The sequence below is a fragment of the Myotis yumanensis genome, unplaced genomic scaffold (assembly GCF_028538775.1).
Source record: "Myotis yumanensis isolate MYYU_CA2020_CCGP unplaced genomic scaffold, mMyoYum1.0.hap1 SCAF_24, whole genome shotgun sequence".
Taxonomy (NCBI): domain Eukaryota; kingdom Metazoa; phylum Chordata; class Mammalia; order Chiroptera; family Vespertilionidae; genus Myotis; species Myotis yumanensis.
In genome coordinates, this window is record NW_027223775.1 from 8,924,260 (window position 1) to 8,947,236 (window position 22,977).

The 22,977-nt window shown below is 44.7% G+C and overlaps 1 protein-coding gene across 1 annotated transcript; it reads right to left on the reverse strand.

Moving 5' to 3' along the window:
* Positions 1-18,483: 18,483 nt before the first annotated feature.
* LOC139000600 (melanoma antigen preferentially expressed in tumors-like) lies at positions 18,484-21,439 on the reverse strand. Its single transcript, XM_070402747.1, has 3 exons — positions 21,141-21,439; positions 20,149-20,754; positions 18,484-19,039 (listed from the first exon to the last, which is right to left on the reverse strand). The coding sequence occupies exons 1-3, from the start codon at positions 21,437-21,439 to the stop codon at positions 18,484-18,486; spliced, it is 1,461 nt and encodes a 486-aa protein (XP_070258848.1).
* Between the last annotated feature and the right edge of the window lie 1,538 nt (positions 21,440-22,977).

Consider the following 22,977-nt stretch of genomic DNA (forward strand, 5'->3'; position numbering starts at 1 on the left):
TCAAAGCCTCAAGAGACCACCTCTGGCTACACACTTATAGGGTTCTGACTTGAATTACCCCTGCAGGCAGTCATCCTCAGGCAATAGATTTTTCTCAACATGGTGGGGCAGTGGCTTCTACTGGAGACCAATTGTCATTCTTAATCTCTTAAGTGGCCTCAGAGCAAAGTTTTTTCCAATAGGGTGTGTCAACTGTCCTGTTCCCAGACAGGCAGATGTCTGTGTGGATAAGATGTCCTCCTCTGCATGAGGGAATGACTCCTCCCAGGGGTCTTGGGTGTCTATCTTCTGAGATGTATCCCTTGAGTCCCTTGTCCTGGCTTCTGCCCTCACAGCTCCAGTCCACTTCACCCTCCCTTTGCCAGAGCACAGGGAAATTTGTGTGTTGGCCCTTTAGGAGGATGCCTGAATATCCATCAGCCTCTCTCTGTTAGATAAGTGGGGATGAGAAGGGCAGCTCAGTTGGGGGGTGGGAGGACAGTTGGGGGTGATCAGGCCAGTAGCCTGAGTGGTTAGGGGAGATCAGGCAGGCAGGCAGGTGAGCTGTTAGGAGGCAGTGGTGCTGGATGTCAAGAGGGATATGTGACTTCTGGGTTAGGCTCAATTCATAAACTGGCAGTTGGACATCCCCCAAGGGGTCCCAGATTAGAGACAGTGCAGGCCGGGTTGAGGGACACACCCTCCTGTGAATGAATGTCATGCACCGGGCCGCTAGTATATCCATAAAGATATATTTTGTGATTCCAAGAATCATATACTTGTTGAGGAAATATGGCAACCAAATTAACACATCTTAATAAATAAGATATAAGTATTTTGTCAACAGGCTGAAAAGTGATAGGTGTGGGCTCAGAGGGTCTGTTTTTAATAAAACTGAGGGTGGAAAGGCACACTTGAAAGAGTCAGGCATTGCAAGTTGCCAAATCACAGAGTGCACATAGTTGTGAAAAAATAAGGCAAAAGTGACTCATTCATATCAGTACAGAGATGTCTTCAAGTCTAACATAGAGGGGAGAAACCAAGATGGCGGCATAGGTAAACACTGGAAATTGCTGCCTCCGACAACAACTTCAAAAATACAACAAAAAGACAAAATGGACATCATCCCGAACTACAGGAAGGCTGGCTGAGTGGAAATTCTACAACTAGAAGGAAAGAGAAAAGCACACTGAGACCCAGAGGAGCTGCTCAAGTAAAGTGCAGAGGTAAGGAGGCTCAAGCGCGCACTCGGAAAGGGGCAGGCACCTGAGGACGTGGCTGTCTTTTTGAATCGGGAGCGAGTCACCAGCTCTGGGACTGCTCTGAACTCCAGTTCCGGGAGTTCTCTGGGGAACCAGGACTCATACCGGGAGGAACTGGACTGTCTGGCAGCAGGCAGAACTCGGAATTCAAGGGCGGCTTTCCCTCAGAGGTGCTTGCAGCAATTACCTGGACACTGAGATGCCAGCGTGCGGCCCCTTAGGGCAGGGCTGAGGAGCAGCCATAGCTGCTTGCTCTGCCCTGTTGCTTCCGAGACCCCGTACCACCCAGGCAGTGGCAGAAACTTTTGCATATGAATGCCCTGGCCCTTTGCAATCTGAAAAGTACCTAACAAACTGAAGCTTGGCCAGACAGACCCAGAATTTCCAAGAGAAGACCCAAGGCCCCACAGCAGCTTGCATTGCTTCACAGCTGGGCCTCATCTGGGCACCTTCACACCCCCCCCCCCAATAGGAACGGGAATATGTATATCTCTTCATAGCTCCTGCTGGGTAGCTTTAGGCAGAGGCTAAATTAGCACCTCCTTAGAACCAAGAGCCAGTGTACCCAGTGGTCAGAGTGGGACCATCCAGATTACAAATCCTCAGATCCATAAGGAACACACTCAGGGGGAAGACTCAGTGAGCACCAAAGCCCTACTGAAGCAAATCTTGACCCAGAAGGGTGTCTTCAGCACAGAAGTTCTCCCACTGCAGACACAGCTGATTCTCACAGCCAATTGGCCTGGAGGTCAATTCCTCCCAGTGATAACTACAACAATCAAGGCTTAACTACAACAAGACTGTGCACACAGCCCACAAAGGGGTGCACCAAGAGTGTCCATCTCAGGTCATTGGGGAGACTGAGCCACTGGGCCCTATAGCACACCTAGCACTCAAAGCCACTCTACCAACACAGGGAAGCATAAAAAATGCGGAGACAAAGAAACAGGTCACAAATGGCAGAAATGGAGGAAAGCAAATGACTGGATATAGAGTTCAAAACCACGTTTATACGGTTTTTCAAGAATTTTATTGAAAGCGCCGATAAATTTAGTGAGACCCTGGAGGATATGAAAAAAGACCAACTAGAAATTAAGCATACACTGACTAAAATAAAGAATAATATGCAGAGACCCAACAGCAGGCAAGAGGATCCCAAGAATCAAGTCAAAGATTTGAAATATGAAGAAACAAAAAATACACAACCGAAAAGCAAAAAGAAAAAAGAATCCAAAAGTATGAAGATAGTGTAAGGAGCCTCTGGGACAACTTCAAGCGTACCACCATCAGAATTATAGAAGTGCCGGAAGATGAGAGAGGGCAAGATATTGAAAACCTATTTGAAGAAATAATGACAGAAAACTTCCCCTACGTGGCGAAAGAAATAGACTTACAAGTACAGGAAGCACAGAGAACCCCAAACAAAAGGAATCCAAAGAGGACCACACCAAGACACATCATAATTAAAATGCCAAGAGCAAAAGACAAAGAGAGAATCTTAAAAGCAGCAAGAGAAAGAAACTCAGTTACCTACAAGGGAGTACCTATGCGACTGCCAGCTGATTTCTCAATGGAAACTATGCAGGCCAGAAGGGAGTGGCAAGAAATATTCAAAGTGATGAATAGCAACAACCTACAACCAAGATTACTTTACCCAGCAAAGCTATCATTCAGAAGTGAAGGTCAGATAAAGAGCTTCACATATAAGAAAAAGCTAACGGAGTTCATCACCACCAAACCAGTATTATATGAAATGCTGAAAGGTATTCTTCAAGAAGAAGAAGAAGAAAAAGGTAAAGATAAAAATTATGAACAACAAATACACATCTATCAACAAGTGAATCTAAAAATCAAGCAAATAAATAATCTGATGAACAGTATGAACGGGTGATTATAATAGAATCAGGGACATAGAAAGGGAATGGACTGACTATTCTTGGGGGTGGGGGTGAAGTGTGTGGGGGATGCGGGAAGAGATTGGACAATAATCGTGCACCTATGGATGAGGACAGTGGGTGGGGAGTGAGGGCAGAGGATGGGGTGGGAATTGGGAGGAGGGGAAGTATGGTGGGAAAAAAGAGGAACCAATGTAATAATCTGAACAATAAAGACTTAATAATAAAAAAAGTCTAACATAGAGACTCTTACTATTAATTATGTTGGAAAGTTGAAAACATTGAGAGAATCAGTGTAGTGAAGAACAATATGCTTCTGCAGTTGAATATACACAAACAGCCTATCCATTTAAATTTTGGATGTGCTAGTGAGCAAAGAAAATTAGTTAAAGGCTCATTTGTGGACATTTGGGATAAGAACTAGCACTGAAACAGTAATATTTATGGGAAATGTAATATTTCTCATATTTTGAAGGAGATCTGGGACTCTTCACATGAACTGTTAAATACTCGTAGTACGGCTAAAGGCAGTAAAATTTATATTGCCATCATTACCAAAACTAAGGTTACACATTTTAACTAGTCAGCATTTGGAGAGAGCCATGCTAAATTGGTGATAAATTATAAAATTATATGTGTAATGAATTTGGCATGTACTGGCCCAATAAAATATTACTATGCACAGATGATATCTTGCCAGTATTCGAATATATCCAAGTGCACAATTAGCACATGTGGCTTTTCCTCAGTCCAAAATGTAGTTGAAAGTGTAGCATAAAAGTTCTAAGGTATGTGAGACAGTCAATTTTGAAATTAAATGGACATAAATTGCCTCTATATTGGGGCTTCCAGAACAATGGAAATGTTTTAACCGAAATGCTAATAATTCAATACTTGCATACAGAAATAACTATCAGTTCTTAGATGAAAGTGCATGAAGAAGTGAGTGTAACGGGAAGATTAAGGAGTTTTTAGTAATGTAGACAAGTGATTGTGTGAGCAAGAGAGAGCAAAGTAGAGAAGGAGAAAAGTTGGCAGACGCTTGTCAAGCTATAGGTAGGCACTGATAAATATGTATGTGGACATTATGGAAATTGCTTGCACTTTGTTCAGAAGTGGACAGGTTTTTCCCACTGATGGTCATTTAAGAAATTATGGAAGACGTACAGGGAGGACAAGATGTCAGAAGATAATATATTCCAGAATAACATATCATAGTGCATACAAGCATGAGCCTAAATCGAGTCTAAGAGTAAATTTAACCATTGTTGTAGAAAGAGGAAATAAAGTGTTGTTTTGAATTATTGTTTTCCCTTAAAACATTGCTCTCCATTGTGATACCCTCACGTAAGTATTTTTCATTTACAGGAACACTGTCACGTGGGAGAGAGAGTTATGCAGGCATTCCTTGCAAAGAGACAATCCCTTCCCGGAGAAATTGCCATATATCTCCAAGAGATGATGATTGCAATGCTAGTTATAGGTAATGGGCAATAAAGCATAAGACACCTGCGCTATACTATACACTGTCTGTTGTTGGGGTGAAATTCATCTACCATAACACTAAATATTTACCATTGACCAACTAAGTAGCATGTAGTATATTCAGAGTCTTATGCCACCACCATATCTGAGTAGGTCCAAAACATCTTTATCACCCATACATAAAAGCTCTCCAGGTAAAGCAGTCACGACCATTCTCTTCCTCAGTCCAGCTTCTATGAAACAACAACCAGCGTTCTGTCCGTATTGATGCACCTGTTTTCCACAGATCATAGTATCAGAATGAAACAGGATAGGCCCTCTTGTGCCTGGCTTGTTTCCGTTACCATAACTGTGTCCCAGGGTCATCCATGTGGCAGTAATCAGTTCACCGCCACTTTTATGGCTGATTAAATATTCCCTTGCAGCTCTAGTGCACACAGCTCGTTTACCACTCCAACTGTGGGCGTTGTTTCCACCAGAGGACTGATGTGAGCATTCTTGGACTAGTATTTCATAGAAGTTTCCAGTTATTGTGGGTGCAAAACTTAGAGTGGATTTCGGAGACATATTGCAATCCAGTGTTAAATGTTGGTTGTAGGAGTTTCCATTATTTTCCACAGCAGCCACGCCTTGTCACCTTTCTGTTCCTTGTGCACAGGATTCCAGTTGCTCTAAGTTCCCAACAACCCCTGATATTTTGCTCTTCAAACATTGGGGCCTACTTAGGAATAAAGTGGTATCTCACTTAGGTTTTGATTGCCATTTCCCTAACTACCCATTATCTTGATCATCTTTCCATGAGCGTGTTAGCTGTTTGTGTATCTTCTTTGGAGAAATGACTCTTGAAGCCTTCTGTCCATTTGCATTTTCCTATTTTTACAGAGGTTCATATGAGAGCTGAGGTAAGTGTCCAGATATACTGCGTGTAAGTGACAGGATTGGAATTAACAGGCCATCTTGTGTTTAACTCTAACTTTACTTTTATTTGCCACAGGGAGTACTGTATGCAGTATGGGTTTTGTATTATCTTGGAAGTATTGTATTCTTTTCTTAGTAGCTCATTTGGGACAGTCCAAATCTTTCAGGAGTGAAGGATCATACTCATTTATTTTCCTTATTAAAGAAATGAAGTGCAACATTTTCTTTTTTTATTGTTTCTCACCTGAGGATATATCTCTATTCATCTTGGGAGAGTGGACGGAGGGAGTGGGGCGCAGAGAGAGCTACATCAATGCTAGAGAGATACTTTGATTGCTTTCCTCATGCACAATCCCCAACCAGGGCCAGGGATGGACCCTGCAAACCAGGCTCATGCCCTTAACCTGGAATCAAATCCGGGATCCTGCAGTGCCAAGACCGGTGCTCGACCCACTTAGGCACACCAGCCAGTGGGGTACTTTATAATTTTTTAATCAGAAGGAGCATTTGACAGCGTGAACATAAGAAGAATACGAAGGTCAGAATTCTAGCCTGTTTTCAGAAAATGTGCATTCATATGTATTCATAGTCAATTATTTCAGGCAAAACATTATTCTTCAGCTGTATTTTAAATAATTGTAAGCTCCCTTTTCTACCTCAGCTTTACTGACATATTTTTAGCACAGGTGTATAAAAGCATAGATTTTCCAACTATTTAAGACTTTACTAGGGTCATGTCATACTGACATAAAAATATTCGTTAAGATGTTAAAGTATTGTTATTTGGTCACTAACTTGACAGGAGGCTCAGGTGGAGCACCACCAACCCGAGGGCCCCCTCTGACTTATGGTGGAAGGAGTCGCTGGGATGATTATTACAGCCACAAATGAGATGGGTATGATGGGGGAGCATAACAATTACTGCAACAGCCAGTGGGACACCTCTGTAAGAGGCCGTGAGCATGGTGCTGGTGGGGATCATAGGATTCACCTTCTACACAAGAGAGAGTGAATCATGCAGTGCAATAGCTCAAGTTATTGGGATCCTCAAGGGCTGTCAAGAGAGAAGCCCCGGTGACAGATGAAGTAGAAACTGAACTTAAAATAATGCTAAGTTATGGACGGCATTTTATTTGTAAAGAAATTGTCTTCTGTTATTTAAAGAATGAATAGAAGCAAATGGTGGGTTTGGGGAAGAAGCACGAATTTTAGATCCCTTTGTGAAATTTCTGCATAGAATGCAAAGTTTGAATTCTTCAAGGTTATTTTATAAGTGTTGATTTTAATAACAATATACTTTAATGTTTAAATCGAATATCTGTATTGTTAAAATATTCAGAATAAAGTTTTCCACTAAATGGGATTTCTTGCCTGATTTTACTACAAACACATAAAAGCAATGTGTTTGGATGGTGAGGTGAATTCTTGGCCCTAAGTTTCCCAAGGTGTCTTTGACCACAAGTGCATAAAGTCTTTGACGTGAACTGCATACAAAATGAAGCGGTGTGTTACTTCTTCATGGCATGCTGTCCTGTTTCCAGTTGGGGTGGGGGGACATATTCTTGGAAAACCTAAATGGAAAAAGGATTGAGGCACCTCCAACAAGGCTGAAAAACAATTGTTCACCTCCTTCCTGTGGCATTTTGTATGTCCTCAATCTTGAAAGGAATAGTATAAGTAGGAAGAAAAATTACATATGGAATTATATAAATGTTTGAACAAATCTAAATGTAAGCATTCTTTTGCTTATTGGAATGACATCAGCACCTTTCTGAAGTGGGAATAACAAGATTGAAACTGTATTTGCCACTTAACCAGCTTTCCTGACTATCCCTCTGAATTAAATAAAGTGCCCTTAGATTGATATGTGTATTTTTCTATAGAACTGCTCATGCACTTTCTCTTCAACTTTTTGACATTTAATATATGCTCTCCCAAACATCGAGTTATCTTGAAGCCTCAGAATTATTATGAGTGAATGTCAACAAACATCACAAATGTTGGACGGATGAGTGTACAGTTATCAACAAGCCTTTCAACTTCAATTTTAAAAATCTCCCCCAAAATGTGTGGTTTCTTAAAGTTATTTTTACTGGAATAAGGTATGTGAAATTAATTGAAAATTTTGGAAGCTGGAACCTCAACTATTTAAGAACTTTAAAGTCTAGTCTAGCCTGTCAGACTGGGGGGTGGTAGGGGAACAGGCCCTGGTCGGTTTGGATCAGTGAGCCCCTTTTTCATTGCCAGCTGGTATGCTCCTGGATTGGTGAAATACTTAATAAAGCCATTTGGACGCCAAATTTACTCAGCTTAATTTTTCCACTGTAGGTTTGTACTGATAACGTATTACGGTGCAGAGAAATACAACAAGACAAACATAACAAAACCTCCCAGCATGAAATAGATCACTTTATATACAATCCCATGGGGAAGTGGACTAGAAAGGAAGATTAAATGAGAAGAAGGAACAGCATAAAAGTCCTGACCGTGACAAAGAGCTCCTTCTTGTATTTCTAAACGGATATTTGGGGTATCAAAACCCTAAGCTATTTACATACTTTTAGAAATACTTATTTTCATTGATTTCACAGAGGAAGGGAGAGGGAGAAAGAGTTAGAACCATCAATGGTGAGAGAGAATCATTGCTTGGTAATCCCCACATCTACCACCCAAGATATCTACTGGGCTAAGAGCCCACAACATGGGCATGTCCCGGCCTGGGAATTGGACCCCGACCTCCTGGTTCACACGTCGAAACTCATCCACTGAGCCAAGCAGGCCAGGCTTTGGCTCTTCTTTATTCAGAGTCTTCCCTTTGACATTTGTGTGCTCCAGCTGCCCTGTATCCAGCCTGCCTGAGTGCTGTGCAGATTGGTGGACTCTGGGGTACATTCTAGTAGTAAGGAACCTCCTATGTGTGCCTTACTCTCCCCGCTTGCTTTCTGATGGCCTAGAGACCCCGCCCACAGGGCCTTCATGTACATGATCCCTGTGCACCAGCAGTCACCTCCTATCCAGGCCCCTTCTGTGCCCATCTTCACAGATGCGGTCTCTATCAGAACAGGCGCTTTCTAATCCTCATTGCCTTGACACTATGCTTTTCTGAATATTTTGATGGAAAAGTCCAAATTCCAGTTAAGAATTCAGCTGGATTTCTCAGTCATGGTCTCTAGAACAAATAAAGCGTCAAGTGCAGGACACTCTGTTTTAGAGGCAACATGCAGCAATGAGTTTTCTTTTGTTTTGTCTTAATATGGTGGGTTTTTAAAATGGATTCTTTAGAGAGAGGTGAATGGAGAGAGACAGACACAGAAGCATGCATTCATGTGAGAGAGAAACAATGTTGGCTGCCTGGGGACTGAACCTGTAAGAGATATACATTTTCTGACCCTTGTTCTCTCATCCTCTTTTCTTGGGGGGTGGGGGGAGCTCACTGACTGTTACAGAAACTTCAGCATTTTCTCTTCCCACTAGAAGAAGCAGAGTGTGCCTGGCCAGTGTGGCACAGTAGGCCTATGCACCAATAGGACATAGTTCAATTCTCAGTTGGACCAGGGGCCAGAGTTTACGCCTGTTTCCCCAGGTGGATGTTCAGGAGGAAGCCAACCAATGGTTTTGTCACATTATTGATGTTTTATCCATCTCTCCCTCTCCCTTCCTCTCTAAACTTAAGAAGAAATGTACTGAAAAAAAAATGGTGGAGGTTTAGATGGACGTGTTGGTGCTTTGTCCTGGAGCAGATAAGGCCGAGCAGCTGAAACGGGTAACGTACATCCAGACCAAGCAGAGGAGATTCAGCTGAGAAACAGTCTGCAGCCAGGAAAGGCAGAGAACTCCTAGAAAATGGGGATGGTTAGAGATTGAGGCTGTAACCTCCCCCTGGGCACCAGCTCAGCCGCGAGACCGTGCCATCTTGAGCAGCTGTTATCCGCATCCAGAGAGTGGCTACTAACCCGGAGGCAATGGCTCTCAAGCAGCGTGACTACATGAACTCAGAGGAGACCTGCTTCCCCCCACGGAAAGGTTAGACTTCCCCCAAAAGTGCGGTTTGCAATTCAGGTTGGAGCGAGAAATGCATGCGCGTGCGCAGGGGGGAAATCTGTGCCCTACAAAGTCGAGCCCATTGAGGCCAGCGTGACCCGCAAGTGGGGAGGGCTCCCACAGGGCTGCTCGCAGAAGGTAACACTATAAATAAGCCCATAGTTGGACTGGATGCAAAGGGGCAGCCTCCGATTCTGCCAGCCAGCCGGCTACTTGGTGCCAGGGGGCAGAGCGCGGGCAGAGACTCCACGCAGACCTGGAAGGTGGAGCCCTGCGAGTTCGCACAGCTTCCCAGGCTCTTGTTTACACACTTCCTCTTAAATCTGTGAGTTTGATTGTTGAACCCAGTGCATGGGATTGCCCAGTTGGGGTCGCTAGCGGAGCCTGTAGGGGAAGATTGTTTTTGGGGAGCCTGGGAAACAGAGCTGGGAGTGGCATCTGGGGAGCCAGCTCTGGGCTGAGCTGGTTCAGGTACAATAGAGAACTCCTGGTCAGAGAGGACTTATAGCCTTGGAGGTCTGTCCAGACACACTGCCACCCAGAGGCAGAGCCACGGAATGACTCTTCTGTAGATACAGATAAGGCAGTATCTGTACGGGAACCAATACTGTCTGCCTTAAAATCAGGACTGTGGCTTACAACATGGAGGAACAGTGTATCAGAGGGAAATTCAACATTCTCCTGAATTCTGGGCATGCCAAAAAGAAGAGTAGAAGATCTGAAGCACCTGCATTACTGCACATTTTTATTTTTATTTTTTTAATTACTTTTTCACCTTTTAACTAAGAAAACTTTTTTTCTTTTTTTTTTCTTTTTTCCCCCATCATCTGATTTTACCCTTTCAATTACTACATTTTTATTTTTAACTAGTATTATTACTGCTACCATTTTACCATTTTTTAAAGTGACATTTTATTTTGTCTTTATTTCATTTTGGGACTAATGTTCTCCATTCTATTTTCACCATTCCTTAAGCAACATTTCTCTCTACCTCAATTTTGCCTAGGTGCTAAACCCTATTCCCCACTTTTCCCCTTCTGTTGTCCTGTTTCTCTTACCCTACTCCAGCTTTAGATTTTCCCTATTCTTTTTACCCCCTGTCAAAATTTCACCCTACTTATATATCCTTTGTCCAATCCCCTGCTCTAAATCCTTATACACCTTTCCCTTATCTTCCTTCACTATCCAATTTTTTTTTCTTCTTCTTCTTTTCTCTCTCTATTGTTTTATTGTTGTGTGCTTGATTGACGAGTATATTGGGGCTTTTTTTAGGATTGTTTGTGAGGTTATTCTGCTTATTCTTTTTATTTTTCTGCCCCCTCCTCCCCGGTTATTTGTGTGCTTCTGTTTTCCCTTGCGTCGCTTGATATTATTGGTTGTTTGTAGTTTGTATTCATCTCCAGGAATCTGTTGTTGTAATTTGTTGGGATTAGTGGTGGTTGTATAGGAGTTTTCTCCTCATATAAATAGTCTCTTCCCCTCTTACACTTCATTCGCTTTTCTCTCTTACTTTTTTTTCTTTTCCTCTTCTATTTTCCCTCCCTTTTTCCAATTTCATTTTTTCACTCCTTTTTCTTTCTTTCTTTATTGTCTTCTATCTTTTTCTCTTCTTTCTTATCTCCTAGCACTCTTTACTCAGGTGGGCACCTTTATTTGGGGTTATTAATATCATAAATACATTCGTGTTCAGTGCCTGGTACATTGTGCCTTGTTGGGTTGTATTTGGTGCCTTTAAATCAACGCAGCAGATTCAAGCAACAGTGGCCTCCTGAGCACCACACGCTCTGTCTAGGGAACAGTTACTGTGTGTGAAGCCTCCCCCTACCAGCCAGAAGAGCCACCACAGCTGTGAACAGCACCCACCAGAGGCCCTGCTACCAACGGAGGGGCAGCTGCTACCGCAACTGCCCAAGGGGCAACCACAGCCCGAGGAGCCTCTGCCACCCAGGGAGCAGACACTGCCACCCAGGGAGCAGCCACGGAACAACTCAACAACTAGATATGTCAGTGAGATCAAACATGGGTAGACAAAGAAACCCCCAAAAAAAGAAAAGGACTCACCAGAAAAGCAGCTAAGTGAGACAGAGGCATGCAACATGACGGAAAAAGAATTCAGAATAAGGGTCCTAGAGTACATGCACTGGATGGAGGAAAAAAATCAATACCATATGCAAAAAGGCAGAAGAAACAGATGAAAAAATCAACAACTTAAGTAAGTCCCAAGAAGAAAAGAAGAGCGACATAGCTGCAACAACAACAACAAAAAAACATTGAAAGTATCAACAGTCGACTAGGAGAAGCAAAGGACCGAATTAGCGAATTAGAAGACAAGAAAGCAAAACACACTCATACACTCCTGCAATTGGAGAAAAAAAATTAAAAGACAGGGGGAGAGCCTAAGGGATCTTTGGGACAACATGGAACGAAACAACATACGAATAATAGGGGTGCCAGAACAACAGAAAGATGAACATGGATTAGAAAACTATTCGAAGAAATAATATCAGAAAACTTCCCTGAGGTGGGGAAGAAAAAAGTCACACAAGCACAGAGGTGAACCCGAAAAGACCCACACCAAGACACATCATAATTACCATGGCAAATGTTCAGGACAAAGAGAGAATCTTACAGGCTGCAGAGAGAGATGGAAAGTTACATTTAAGGAATCTCCCATTAGATTATCAAATGATTTCTCAACAGAAACACATCATACCAGAAAAGAATGGATGGAAATCTACAAAGTGATGCAAAGCAAAGGACTGAATTCAAGAATACTCTATCTAGCAAGGCTATCATCCAAAACTGAAGGGGAAATAAGAAGCTTCACAGACATAAAAAGGCTAAGGGAGTTTATCACCACCAAGCCAGCCATGCAAAAAATACTAAAGGAACTGGTGTAAAAAGAAGAAATAAAAAGCTCAGAAAGAAAACAGCCACACACAAAAAGCCACAAAAAGAAATGGCTACAAACAAGTACCTTTCAATAATAACTTTAAATATAAACGGACTAAATGCTCCAACTAAAAGACATCGAGTGGCTGGATGGATAAAGAAACATGACCCATACATCTGCTGTCTATAAGAGACCCACCTCATTAGAAGGGACTCACACAGACTGAAAGTGAAGGGAGGGAAAAATATCTTTCAGGCAAATGGAAAGGAAAAGAAAGCTGGGGTAGCAATACTTATATCGGACAAAATACATCTCAAAGTGAAGGCCATAACAAAAGATAAGGAAGGCCACTTCATAATACTAAAGGGATCGATACAACAAGAGGATATAACTCTGATAAACTTATATGCAACCATTGCAGGAGCACCCACATACATAAGAAAACTCATGCAAGATATCAGGGGAGAGATCGACAACAATACAATCATAGTAGGGGACTTTAATACACCACTGATATCACTGGATAAATCCGCTAGACAAACGATCAGCAAAGAAACAGCAATCCTAAATGACTCACTAGATCAGATGGACTTAATTGACATCTTCAGAACACTTCACCCCAAAGTCATGGAATATACATTCCTCTCAGGTGCTCATGGGACATATTAAAAAATAGACCACATATTGGGTCACAAGCAAAGTCTCCCCAAACTCAAGAAGATTGAAAACATAAAAAGCATCTTCTCAGACCACAATGGCATAATGTTAGAAATAAACTACAATAAAAAAAACCGAAAATACTCAAACACTTGGAAGCTGAATAGCATGTTATTAAATATTGATTGGGTTACCAATGAGATCAAAGAAGAAATTAAAAACATCCTGGACACTAATGACAATGAAAACACAACAATCCAAAACCTATGGGACACAATGAAAGCAGTCCTGAGAGGGAAGTTTATAGCTCTACAGGCCTATCTCAAAAAACAAGAAAAAATAGTAATAAATCATCTAACTCTTCAACTCAAAGAATTAGCAAGAGAGCAACAAGAAAACCCCAGAGTGAGCAGAAGGAAGGAGATAATAAAGAGTAGAGCAGAAATAAATGGCATAGAGACCAAAAAAACAATACATAAAATCAATGAAACCAAGAGCTGGCTCTTTGAAAGGATAAAAAAAGATTGACAAACCCCTAGCCAGGCTCATCAAGAAGCAAAGAGAGAGGTCCCAAATAAATCAAATCAGAAATGATAGAGGCGAAATAACAACAGACCCCACAGATATCCAAATGTAGTTAAACAATACTATGGACAACTCTACTCCAACAAACTAGACAACCTGGAAGAAATGGACAAATTCCTAGGAAAATACAACATTCCAAAACTCAACCAGGACGAATCTAAAAAGAACAAAGTAGGTGGGATCTCAATACCAGATATCATGCTGTATTACAAAGCCACTGTTCTCAAAACTGCCTGGTACTGGCACAAGAACAGACATATAGATCAGTGGAATAGAATAGAGAGGCCAGAAATTAGCCCGAACCAATATGCTCAATTAATATTTGAGCATAGTCCTTTAAGTATTAGCCATTGCAATCAGACAAGAAGAAGAAATAAAAGGCATCCAAATTGGAAAAGATGAAGTAAAATTATCCTTATTTGAAGATGACATGATATTATACATACAAATAACTATGGAAGAAATTGAAGCAGTCATCAAAAAGCTTCCAGCAAAAAAGAGCCCAGGACCAGACGGCTCAGGGGAGTTTTACCAATCTTTCAAGGAAGAAATAAAACCTATCCTCCTCAGACTACTACAGAAAGGTCAAGAGGAAGGAACACTTCCAAACACATTCTATGAAGCCAGCATCACCCTAATACCAAAACCAGGTAAAGACAACACAATGAAAGAGAATTACAGGCCAATATCCCTCATGAACAAAGATGCCAAAATCCTCAACAAAATCTTAGCAAATCGGATCCAGCAGTACATCAAGAGGATCATACACCATGACCAAGTAGGAATTATCCTAGGGATGCAAGGATGGTACAACACCCGTAAATCAATACACGTGATACATCACATAAACAAATTGAAAGAAAAAAACCACATGGTCATATCAATTGATGCAGAAAAAGCATTTGACAAAATCCAACACCCATTTTTGATAAAAACTCTCAGAAAGGTGGGAATAGAAGGATCATACCTCAACATAATAAACGCCATATATGACAGGCCACAGCCAACATCATACTAAATGGACAAAAACGAACACCATTTCCCCTAAGAACAGGAACAAGACAGGGATGCCCACTCTCACTGCTCCTGTTCAACATAGTCCTGGAAGTATTAGCCATTGCAATTAGACAAGAAGTAGAAATAAAAGGCATCCAAATTGGAAAAGAAGAAGTAAAACTGTCCTTATTTGCAGATGACATGATATTATACATAGAAAACCCTAGAGACTCCATCAAAAAACCACCAGACTTAATACATGAATTTGGTAATGTAGAAGGATACAAAATTAACCCCAAGAAATCTGTGGCATTTCTAAACACCAATAGTGAACTTGCAGAAAGAGAGATTATAAAAACAATCCCATTTATCATCGCACCAAAAAAATTAATACCTAGGAATAAGCTTAACTAAACAGGTAAAAGTCCTGTACTCAGAAAACTACAGGACGTCGAAAAAGGAGGTAGAGGAAGACATAAAGAGATGGAAGAACATACCGTGGTCTTGGATTGATAGAATCAACATCATTAAAATGTCCATAGTACCCAAAGCAATCCATAAATTCAACGCACTTCCCATTAAAATACTAATGGCCTACTTCAAAGATCTAGACCAAACTCTCCAAAAATTCATCTGGAATAAAAAAAGACCCTGAATACCTGCAGCGAACCTGAGAAAGAACAAAGCAGGTGGGATCTCAATGCCAGATATCAAGCTGTATTACACAGCCACTGTTCTCAAAACTGCCTGGTACTGGCACAAGAACAGACATATAGATCAGTGGAATAGAATAGAGTAGAGAAATTAGCCCAAACCAATATGCTCAATTAATATTTGACAAAGGAGGCAAGAACATACAATGGAGCAAAGATAGTCTCTTCAATAAGTGGTGTTGGGAAAATTGGACAGATATATGCAAGAAAATTAAACTAGACCACCAACTTGCACTGTACACAAGAATAAACTCAAAATGGATAAAGGGCTTAAATGTATGACATGAAACCATAACAATTCTAGAAGAATCCAAAGGCAACAAAATCTCAGACATATGCCGAAGCAATTTCTGCACTGATACAGCTCCTAGGGCAGTTGAAACTAAAGAGAAAATGAACAAATGGGACTACATCAAAATAAAAAGCTTCTGCACAGCAAAAGAAATCATCAACAAAACAACAAGAAAACCCACTACGTGGGAAAACATATTTGCCAACGTCATATCTGATAAGGGCCTAATCTCCACAATGTATAGGGAACACATACATCTTAACAAAAAGAAGATAAACAATCCAATCAAAAAATGGGCAAAGGATCTAAATAGACACCTTTCAAAAGAGAACATTCAGAAAGCTAAGAGACATATGAAAACATGCTCAAAGTCACTAATCATCTGAGAGATGCAAACCAAAACAACAATGAGGTACCATCTCACACCTGTCAGAATGGCCATCATCAACAAATCAGCAAACGACAAGTGCTGGAGAGGATGTGGAGAAAAAGGAACACTTGTGCACTGCTGGTGGGAATGCAGACTGGTGCAGCCACTAAGGAAGACAGTATGGATTTTCCTCAAAAAACTAAAAATGGAACTCCCATTTGACCCTATGATCCCACTTCTAGGAATATATCGCAAGAAAACAGAAACACCAATCAGAAAGGATATGTGCAACCATATGTTCATAGCAGCACAATTCACCATAGCTAAGATCTGGAAACAGCCTAAGTGCCCATCAACAGATGAATGGATTAGAAAACAATGGTACATCTACAGGATGGAATACTATGCTGCTGTAAAAAAGAAGGAATTCTTACCATTTGAAAGGGCAAGGATGGAACTGGAGAGCATTATGCTAATGAAACAAGCCAGTCAATAAAGGAAAAATACCACATGATCTCACTCAATCATGGATAATAAAGATCATTACAAACTTTTGAACAATAATAGATACAGAGGGAGAGCTGCCTCAAACTGATTGTCATATTGCAGCGGGAAGGCCAGGGAGGTTTGGGGTCAGGAGGGAGGGGAGTAAGAGATCAACCAAAGGACTTATATGCATGCATATAAGCATAACTAATGGACATAAGACACTGGGAGCAAGGGAGGGCAGGGGATTGTCAAGGGCGGGGTTGGGGGGGGGAAGGACACTTAGGTAATACCATTTGTAATACTTTTAGCAAAAAAAATATAAAAATATATAAATAAAAAGAAGAAATGTACTTAAGAAATGGAAAAATGAGCTCCTGCGCTGATGGGCCCAAGCTGGAAGACTAGAAGGTAGAAGAAAAAGAAAGGAATGGCAATAAAAAGAGAACAAAGTGCCAGTTGCTGTATGTGACAAGCTAAGCTGCTGCTGACACCCAGCAGAGAGCAGCAAGCACATGAGTGGCTGGCACTGAATGAGAGGCAGTAGAAGGGGAAAAAGCAGGACTGACTTCCTTACATTTAGGGAGACATACAGGCAAATGGAGCCCTGCTCCTGGGCCTGGATGTGTGGCCTTCTCCCTAGGTGCTCCTCTGGCAGGCCACTCAGTGAGAGAACTGAGACAGCAGAGGGCCAGAATGCAGTGGCAAGTGGGCAGGGAGCCTGTTCCTTGCTGGGCAGCTAACTGTCCATTGACTATGGGATCCAAGAGCACACTGGGACATCTCCCTTTCACTTGGTTGTATTGCCCCTCAGGGTGGGCCTCCATACCCCCATCTCCCCGGTGTGACCTTCACCTGTGTCCACTTAAGTGCTCTCCGGGAACTGGCTTGGGTTGTCCACTCTTAGACCCGGGGCCTGTCACTGGCTCAGCGTTGCTTTACCACCTCCTTGATTGATGGGAAGGAGGATCACGAGGGGAAAGTCTTCTAACATTAGACCATCCTCCACAAAAGGATGTCTTATTCTTAGGACGGGACACAGAACAAAGCAGAGGTTTATGCCAGCTTAGTATTTTGCTGAAAAGAATGTAAATGTGTTTACAGGCCACAAGAACTTGAATTCAAGAAGGGGCTGGATGCAGTGAATGACAGGCATGGACATGTGAGGCCATGGCTCTGGCTCCCTGGCAGGCTGATGTCCCTTTCAGTACTGGGGGCCTGACTTGTGCACAGGGAATCCCGGCCATGGAGGGGCCACAGGCCAGCGATGGAGGCTCCCAGTGGGGAGGAGTGTTTGAGTCCAGGGCCTGGACCTGCTCCCCGTGACGGCCCCAGAGCAGTTGTACCTCAGTGGTGCTCACTGGAAGCCACTTGTTCCAGTCCCTGTGGATGGCCCTTGTGTGTGCTGACCCACTGAACAGTCACAGAGGTGAGTGAGTAGGTACCGGTGCACCAGAAAGAACCACCAAACCAGAAAGGATAAATGGTGATGTGATCTCCTTGACCCAACCTCCACCAGCCTAGTGTCTGCCCATCACGATGCTCATGCCTTCTTACTTGTCCAGTAACTGCAGGTGGGAGAATCAGGTTAACATGTCATAGAGGACACCAGACGGTTAACATCCAGTTCTCTTTATTACTGACAATTATTCACAACCCTTCAAGCAAAGGTAATCCCCGCATCTACCACCCAAGCCTCAATCCCTCCCCATGAGAGATTCAGGTGCATATTTCAAACTCCTTAGGACAAATCTCCCCACAGAAACCATCGAGTCCCCTGCCAGCATTTCCCCCCCAACCCCGAGTAGTTGTCTGAAACTGGCTGCTGTGTTCCTGTATGGTACACTTATGTCTGGGCTTCAGTGCCCAAGTGCCCAGATGGGCACCCAGCTAGACACTCAAGCAACAGGATCACAGAATGGGAGTTGGGTCATGGAAGGTTCTACAGCCACAGTGAGGACAGGGGTAAGCACAGAGCCAGACCATGCCGGGCCGCCCCAACTGCTGCAGCATCTGCTTCAGCACGGCATGCATCTGGGCAAGTCGGCCCAGGTTGATGGTGCCGCTCCTTTCCTCGTAACTCTCCAGGGGGGCCGCATAAATCACGCAATACAGCTTGCTCAGCCCGACGATGTGGCGAGGCAGGTCCTCCAGGACGGTCATAGAGATGGGGTTTTCACAGAAACTGAGGGTCATGAGCTGAGAGCAGTGGCTCAGGGCAGGCAGGATGTCCAGGAACTGGGGGTCCATGATCCCACACTCATCCCAGTCCAGGTCCTGGAGAGTGGGGGAGGCTCTCTCTAACAGAAATTGGAGTGACCCAGAACTGATATTGGTCAGGTTGAGCCCACTGAAACTCAGGCTTTTGAGCTGGCTGACATTCAGGTGCTGGGAGAGATGTCTCAAGTCTCTTTCGAAAAGCAGGCAGTTAGTGATGGACAGGGTCTCCAAGGGGGTCTTCAGGCACCTGGGGAGACACAGAGCAGTTACATGTGGGGGATGGACCTGGTGGGCAGAGGCAGGTGAGGATGATCCAGGCCTTCAGGGTGAAGAGGCCCATGTCACCGAAGCCTACAGTGTTCCAGATGATGATCAAACCCAGCATGTTGCACAGTGAAAAGGGACATTCACGTCAGAGCAAATTTGAGTGGAATCTTTCTCCATCTGTTATCTGCTCCGTGACGGATCCAACTGGATGAAACCTCACACACTCCATTTACTCATCATACACCCCCAGCCCAAACACACAGGTGTTGTGAACATAAAGATGGGAGGTAAAGATGGGAGGAGCTCAGAAAGGAGCCTGGCCCAGGGTCTGAAGCAGGAGGCAACCAGTGCATTTTAGTATTGGAGACATGTCCCGAAATGCCTGCAACTCGGGCTTCCTTCCAGCCACAGCCTAGACCCCTGTCACCATCATCTCTTAGCCCAATGAGGCCTCTGGCAGATGTGCAGAAAGGGCTAACCTGGGCACAGTCAGGCAACATCCAGCGAGGGCCGCCACCCTCCAGGAACTTAGATCACTGCATTGTCCACAAACCACCTATCCCATTTCGTAATGCCTCCCTCCAGAATCCTGCATTTACCAGGCATTCTGTTTGCGAGAGCCTATGGCAACCCTTGGCAGACAGGTGATTGAGGCAGGTTTGGAGTGAAAGGCTGCCATGGCCAAATCTCTAAGTGCGGAACTTAACCCCTGAAACCGCACCTTTGATTGGCTTTCCCCTAGTCATTGCAATCCTCACATGTTTCTATTGCAACCTCTTCCCTTAGACACCACTTAGAAGGATTCCCAAAGCTACCATCCCCTGTCCCGAAGCCTCCATTACGCCAATTCCTAGCAAGGAGTCTCTTTACTAGCCTCTGTCCTAGTGCATACGTCCTACCTTTGTCTGGGGGGTTATGTCACAACATGCAAGGAGACAGAGCAGTGAACAAGACACTGACTGTGTGGACCGCCTAGTGGCTCAGGCACTCTAGCACTGCTGAGGGACGGCACACGGGAGAGCCCGTCACTGTGCGCTGAAATGGAAAGGGACTCGCTCTGGTCGGCAGGGAAACCTCGCCACCCCTCACCTGAGGATCTCGTCCAGGCGGCCTTTGAGGATGGAGACATCGTCCAAATAGAGCTCCTGGAGGTGGGGCAGGCTGAGGAACTGAGAGGAGACCAGGCTGACACACTGCTCCTCCTGCTCCAAGGTGGTGTGAGAAGACGTAAAGACGTGGGAGAGCAGGAACCGGCGCAGATTGCCCATCTGGCCCAGGTAAGGAGCGAACTTCCTCAGAGTGGACAGCTTCCAGGTACAGTTTACCTCCAAATCCTGGACAGAGTCCAGCTGCACCATATCCAGGATGTTAATGTTTTGCTTTGACATCGCAAAAACCTTCAGCTTCTTACAGCAAAGGTGCAGCAAACCTCTCCTCTCGCTGACTTTCTTAATCAGGTAGCTGAGGGACTCATCAAGGACACCTTTCTTGAGGCAAAGGTCTACTAACACCTCCACGGGGGCCAAGGGTGAATTTGGCCTGGCCGTTAAGCTGTGCACTTTCCCCCTCTTCCTCCTGGGCTGTGGGGCCTCAGGCTCCAGCAGTGAGCACACATGGGCTCTGGTTCCGGCCCACACGATCCAGAACTCCTGATGAACTCTCTTCTGTAAATTGAGCACCTGCAGTATCCATCTCCTGTGGAGAAAATAGGAGATCTGCTGGGGTGCATTAAGATAACAAGGAATAAGACCATGAGTCTAGGAATCTGGGCAGCTGGGCCAGACACCTGACTGGACTTTGACTCCATGGCCCAGGAATCAGCTGCTCCTGGTGCTACTGGGGTCCTTCATGGTCCCCATTCCTGGTACCTTTAGGTGCCACCAGGAAGGAGTGGGCTCGTGTCCCTTGGGTCACCCTCGGCATCTTCATCAGCCCTATCTATCCGAAGCCTGTTCCCAGAATGACCCCAGCAGTGGCTCCAATGCCTCCCTCAGCTCTCCCTTTGGCCCTGCACACACCCGGATCCCAGCTGTAACTGCTCAGATCCCCAGGGTGCTCCCAGGCTACCGGATCCCCTGTACCTGGGTCGAGTCTCCTGGGCAAGCAGGGCATCGAGTCCCTCCAGCACAGCCTGCAAGATATCCTGGTGAGGCTGCCGATGGTTCATCAGGGCCCCCAGAGGGAGGCAGGGGAAGGGCCAAGCCTGCATCATGGCCTTCAGAACTTTGCTGTGCTTCCCAGCGAAGGCTGCCATGAACAGAGGTGGGAAGAGCTCCACAGGAAGCCACTCCAGAGCAGCGATGGCCGAGGCTTCATCCCTCAGCACGCTCTGACATGCCAGTTCCAGGAGTCTGCGTGGAGCGGGGAGGCTCATCCCCATGAAGCTGCTATGAAAGAGATCCTGGGAGACAGCCGGGAGCAAGGCATCTTGTCAGGCTGAGCATGAGCAACCCCGGTCCTTCTCCCTTCAGAGGGACCAGCTGAGGGCCAAAGGCACTGCTCCGGCAACAACTGGAGCGCCCCCAATTTTACCACAACCCCGTTTTCTGCTTAGGGGCCGCAAAGCCACTCAGCCCTGCCTCTCCTCTGACACTGGCAGGAAAGAATCTCGCTAGACACCAGGTGAACGAGATGAACATTGGACAATTTTTACTACATTCTGGTCACCTGGCACCTGCTCTCATCATGGCCCTCACTTATGTACAGGCCACAGAAGCCTCTCAGCATATGAGTGAGGCTATCCTATGCACCTGCCTTCTCCAGTCACAGAATTCCTACTGAGATCCCATGGCATCTGCTCTTCTGACCTTTTTTTGGGGAGGCGGGGGTGGTCAGTCTTAAAATGTGCTCCAAGTCTGGGACCCTCTTTATGCATCCCTGGAATGTCAGTCAGCCCATCATGAACCTGATGCTGGGGACACCCACTGATAACAGAAATCATGAGTTCTCCCCAATTCTTCTGAGCTGTTTTGGAGAACATGACAAGCTACAATGTGCAGAAGGAAAATCAACATCCCAGCTGCCTTTCTGGATCCAAAGAAGCACCAAAGAGGCAGGAGGATGCCCTTCCTGGGATCCACAGCAAGCCCTGCCTCTGTGGGGCTTCACAGGCCCTGGGGAACAGTCCCCATGCATGGGCTTTCCCATCATCCGCTCTCTGAACCCAGCCTTCGAGCAGACACCCTTCCACCTGGCTTCTTTCCCTCTGCAGTCAGACCTCTTCTTATCCTGACATATTTAGTCCTCTGTGCCTTTTTCAAACTCACAAGTCTCTGCTGGCACTACCTGCCCTGCCTCTGCCCAACAAGACCTGGTTTCACTTCAGCCACAATGACATCTAGACCTAAACAAGGGATGACCCCTCCTTCTTCCTCCCCAAGGAGAACATGCCTCACATCCAGGATATGCCTGGGTCTAGCCATTTAATGCCAAGGGTGGTGCTTCTAGAGGCACAGAGGAGGTGTGTGAGGAGGAGCACTCACTCTGGGCTGGAGGGATTGGGCAGAGAATGGCCCAGAGAATCCCATGAGGAACCCATAATGAGGGACAAAAGGGAAATGGCAGCAGACCATGGGCCAGTCTTGCTGAATCTGACAAAGCTGCATCCCTTAAATATCAGAGACTTGTCTGCCAAATTATGCAGGCAGTGTGAGGGAGTTGGGGTGCAGGGGTGGCATTTTGGGTCAGAACTTAGAAGCTGGGAGTGTCCTGAGGGCCTGGCTTTGTTTGCCCTGGCCTAGATGAGGTGCCAGTGACTTTCCCAGATCCCCACCCCAAAGGCACTGAGTCATTCCAATAGAGTGCAGGGCAAGGCGGGGAGAATGGCAAACACCAATCTTGGACACAAAAATGAGGAGAGGTCGGGAAGGGGACGGCCCAACCATGGCATTCAGGCCTGCAGAGGAATGTTCCTGGTGA

Bases quoted from the DNA above. Each gene is read 5' to 3' on its own strand.
- LOC139000600 (XM_070402747.1), bottom strand. From the start codon at position 21,439: ATGGGGATGAGCCTCCCCGCTCCACGCAGACTCCTGGAACTGGCATGT. The intron at 20,755-21,140 runs GTACAGGGGATC...TTTTCTCCACAG, and splicing joins GCCCAGGAGACTCGACCCAG to GAGATGGATACTGCAGGTGC. The intron at 19,040-20,148 runs GTGAGGGGTGGC...GTGTCTCCCCAG, and splicing joins CGCCTGGACGAGATCCTCAG to GTGCCTGAAGACCCCCTTGG.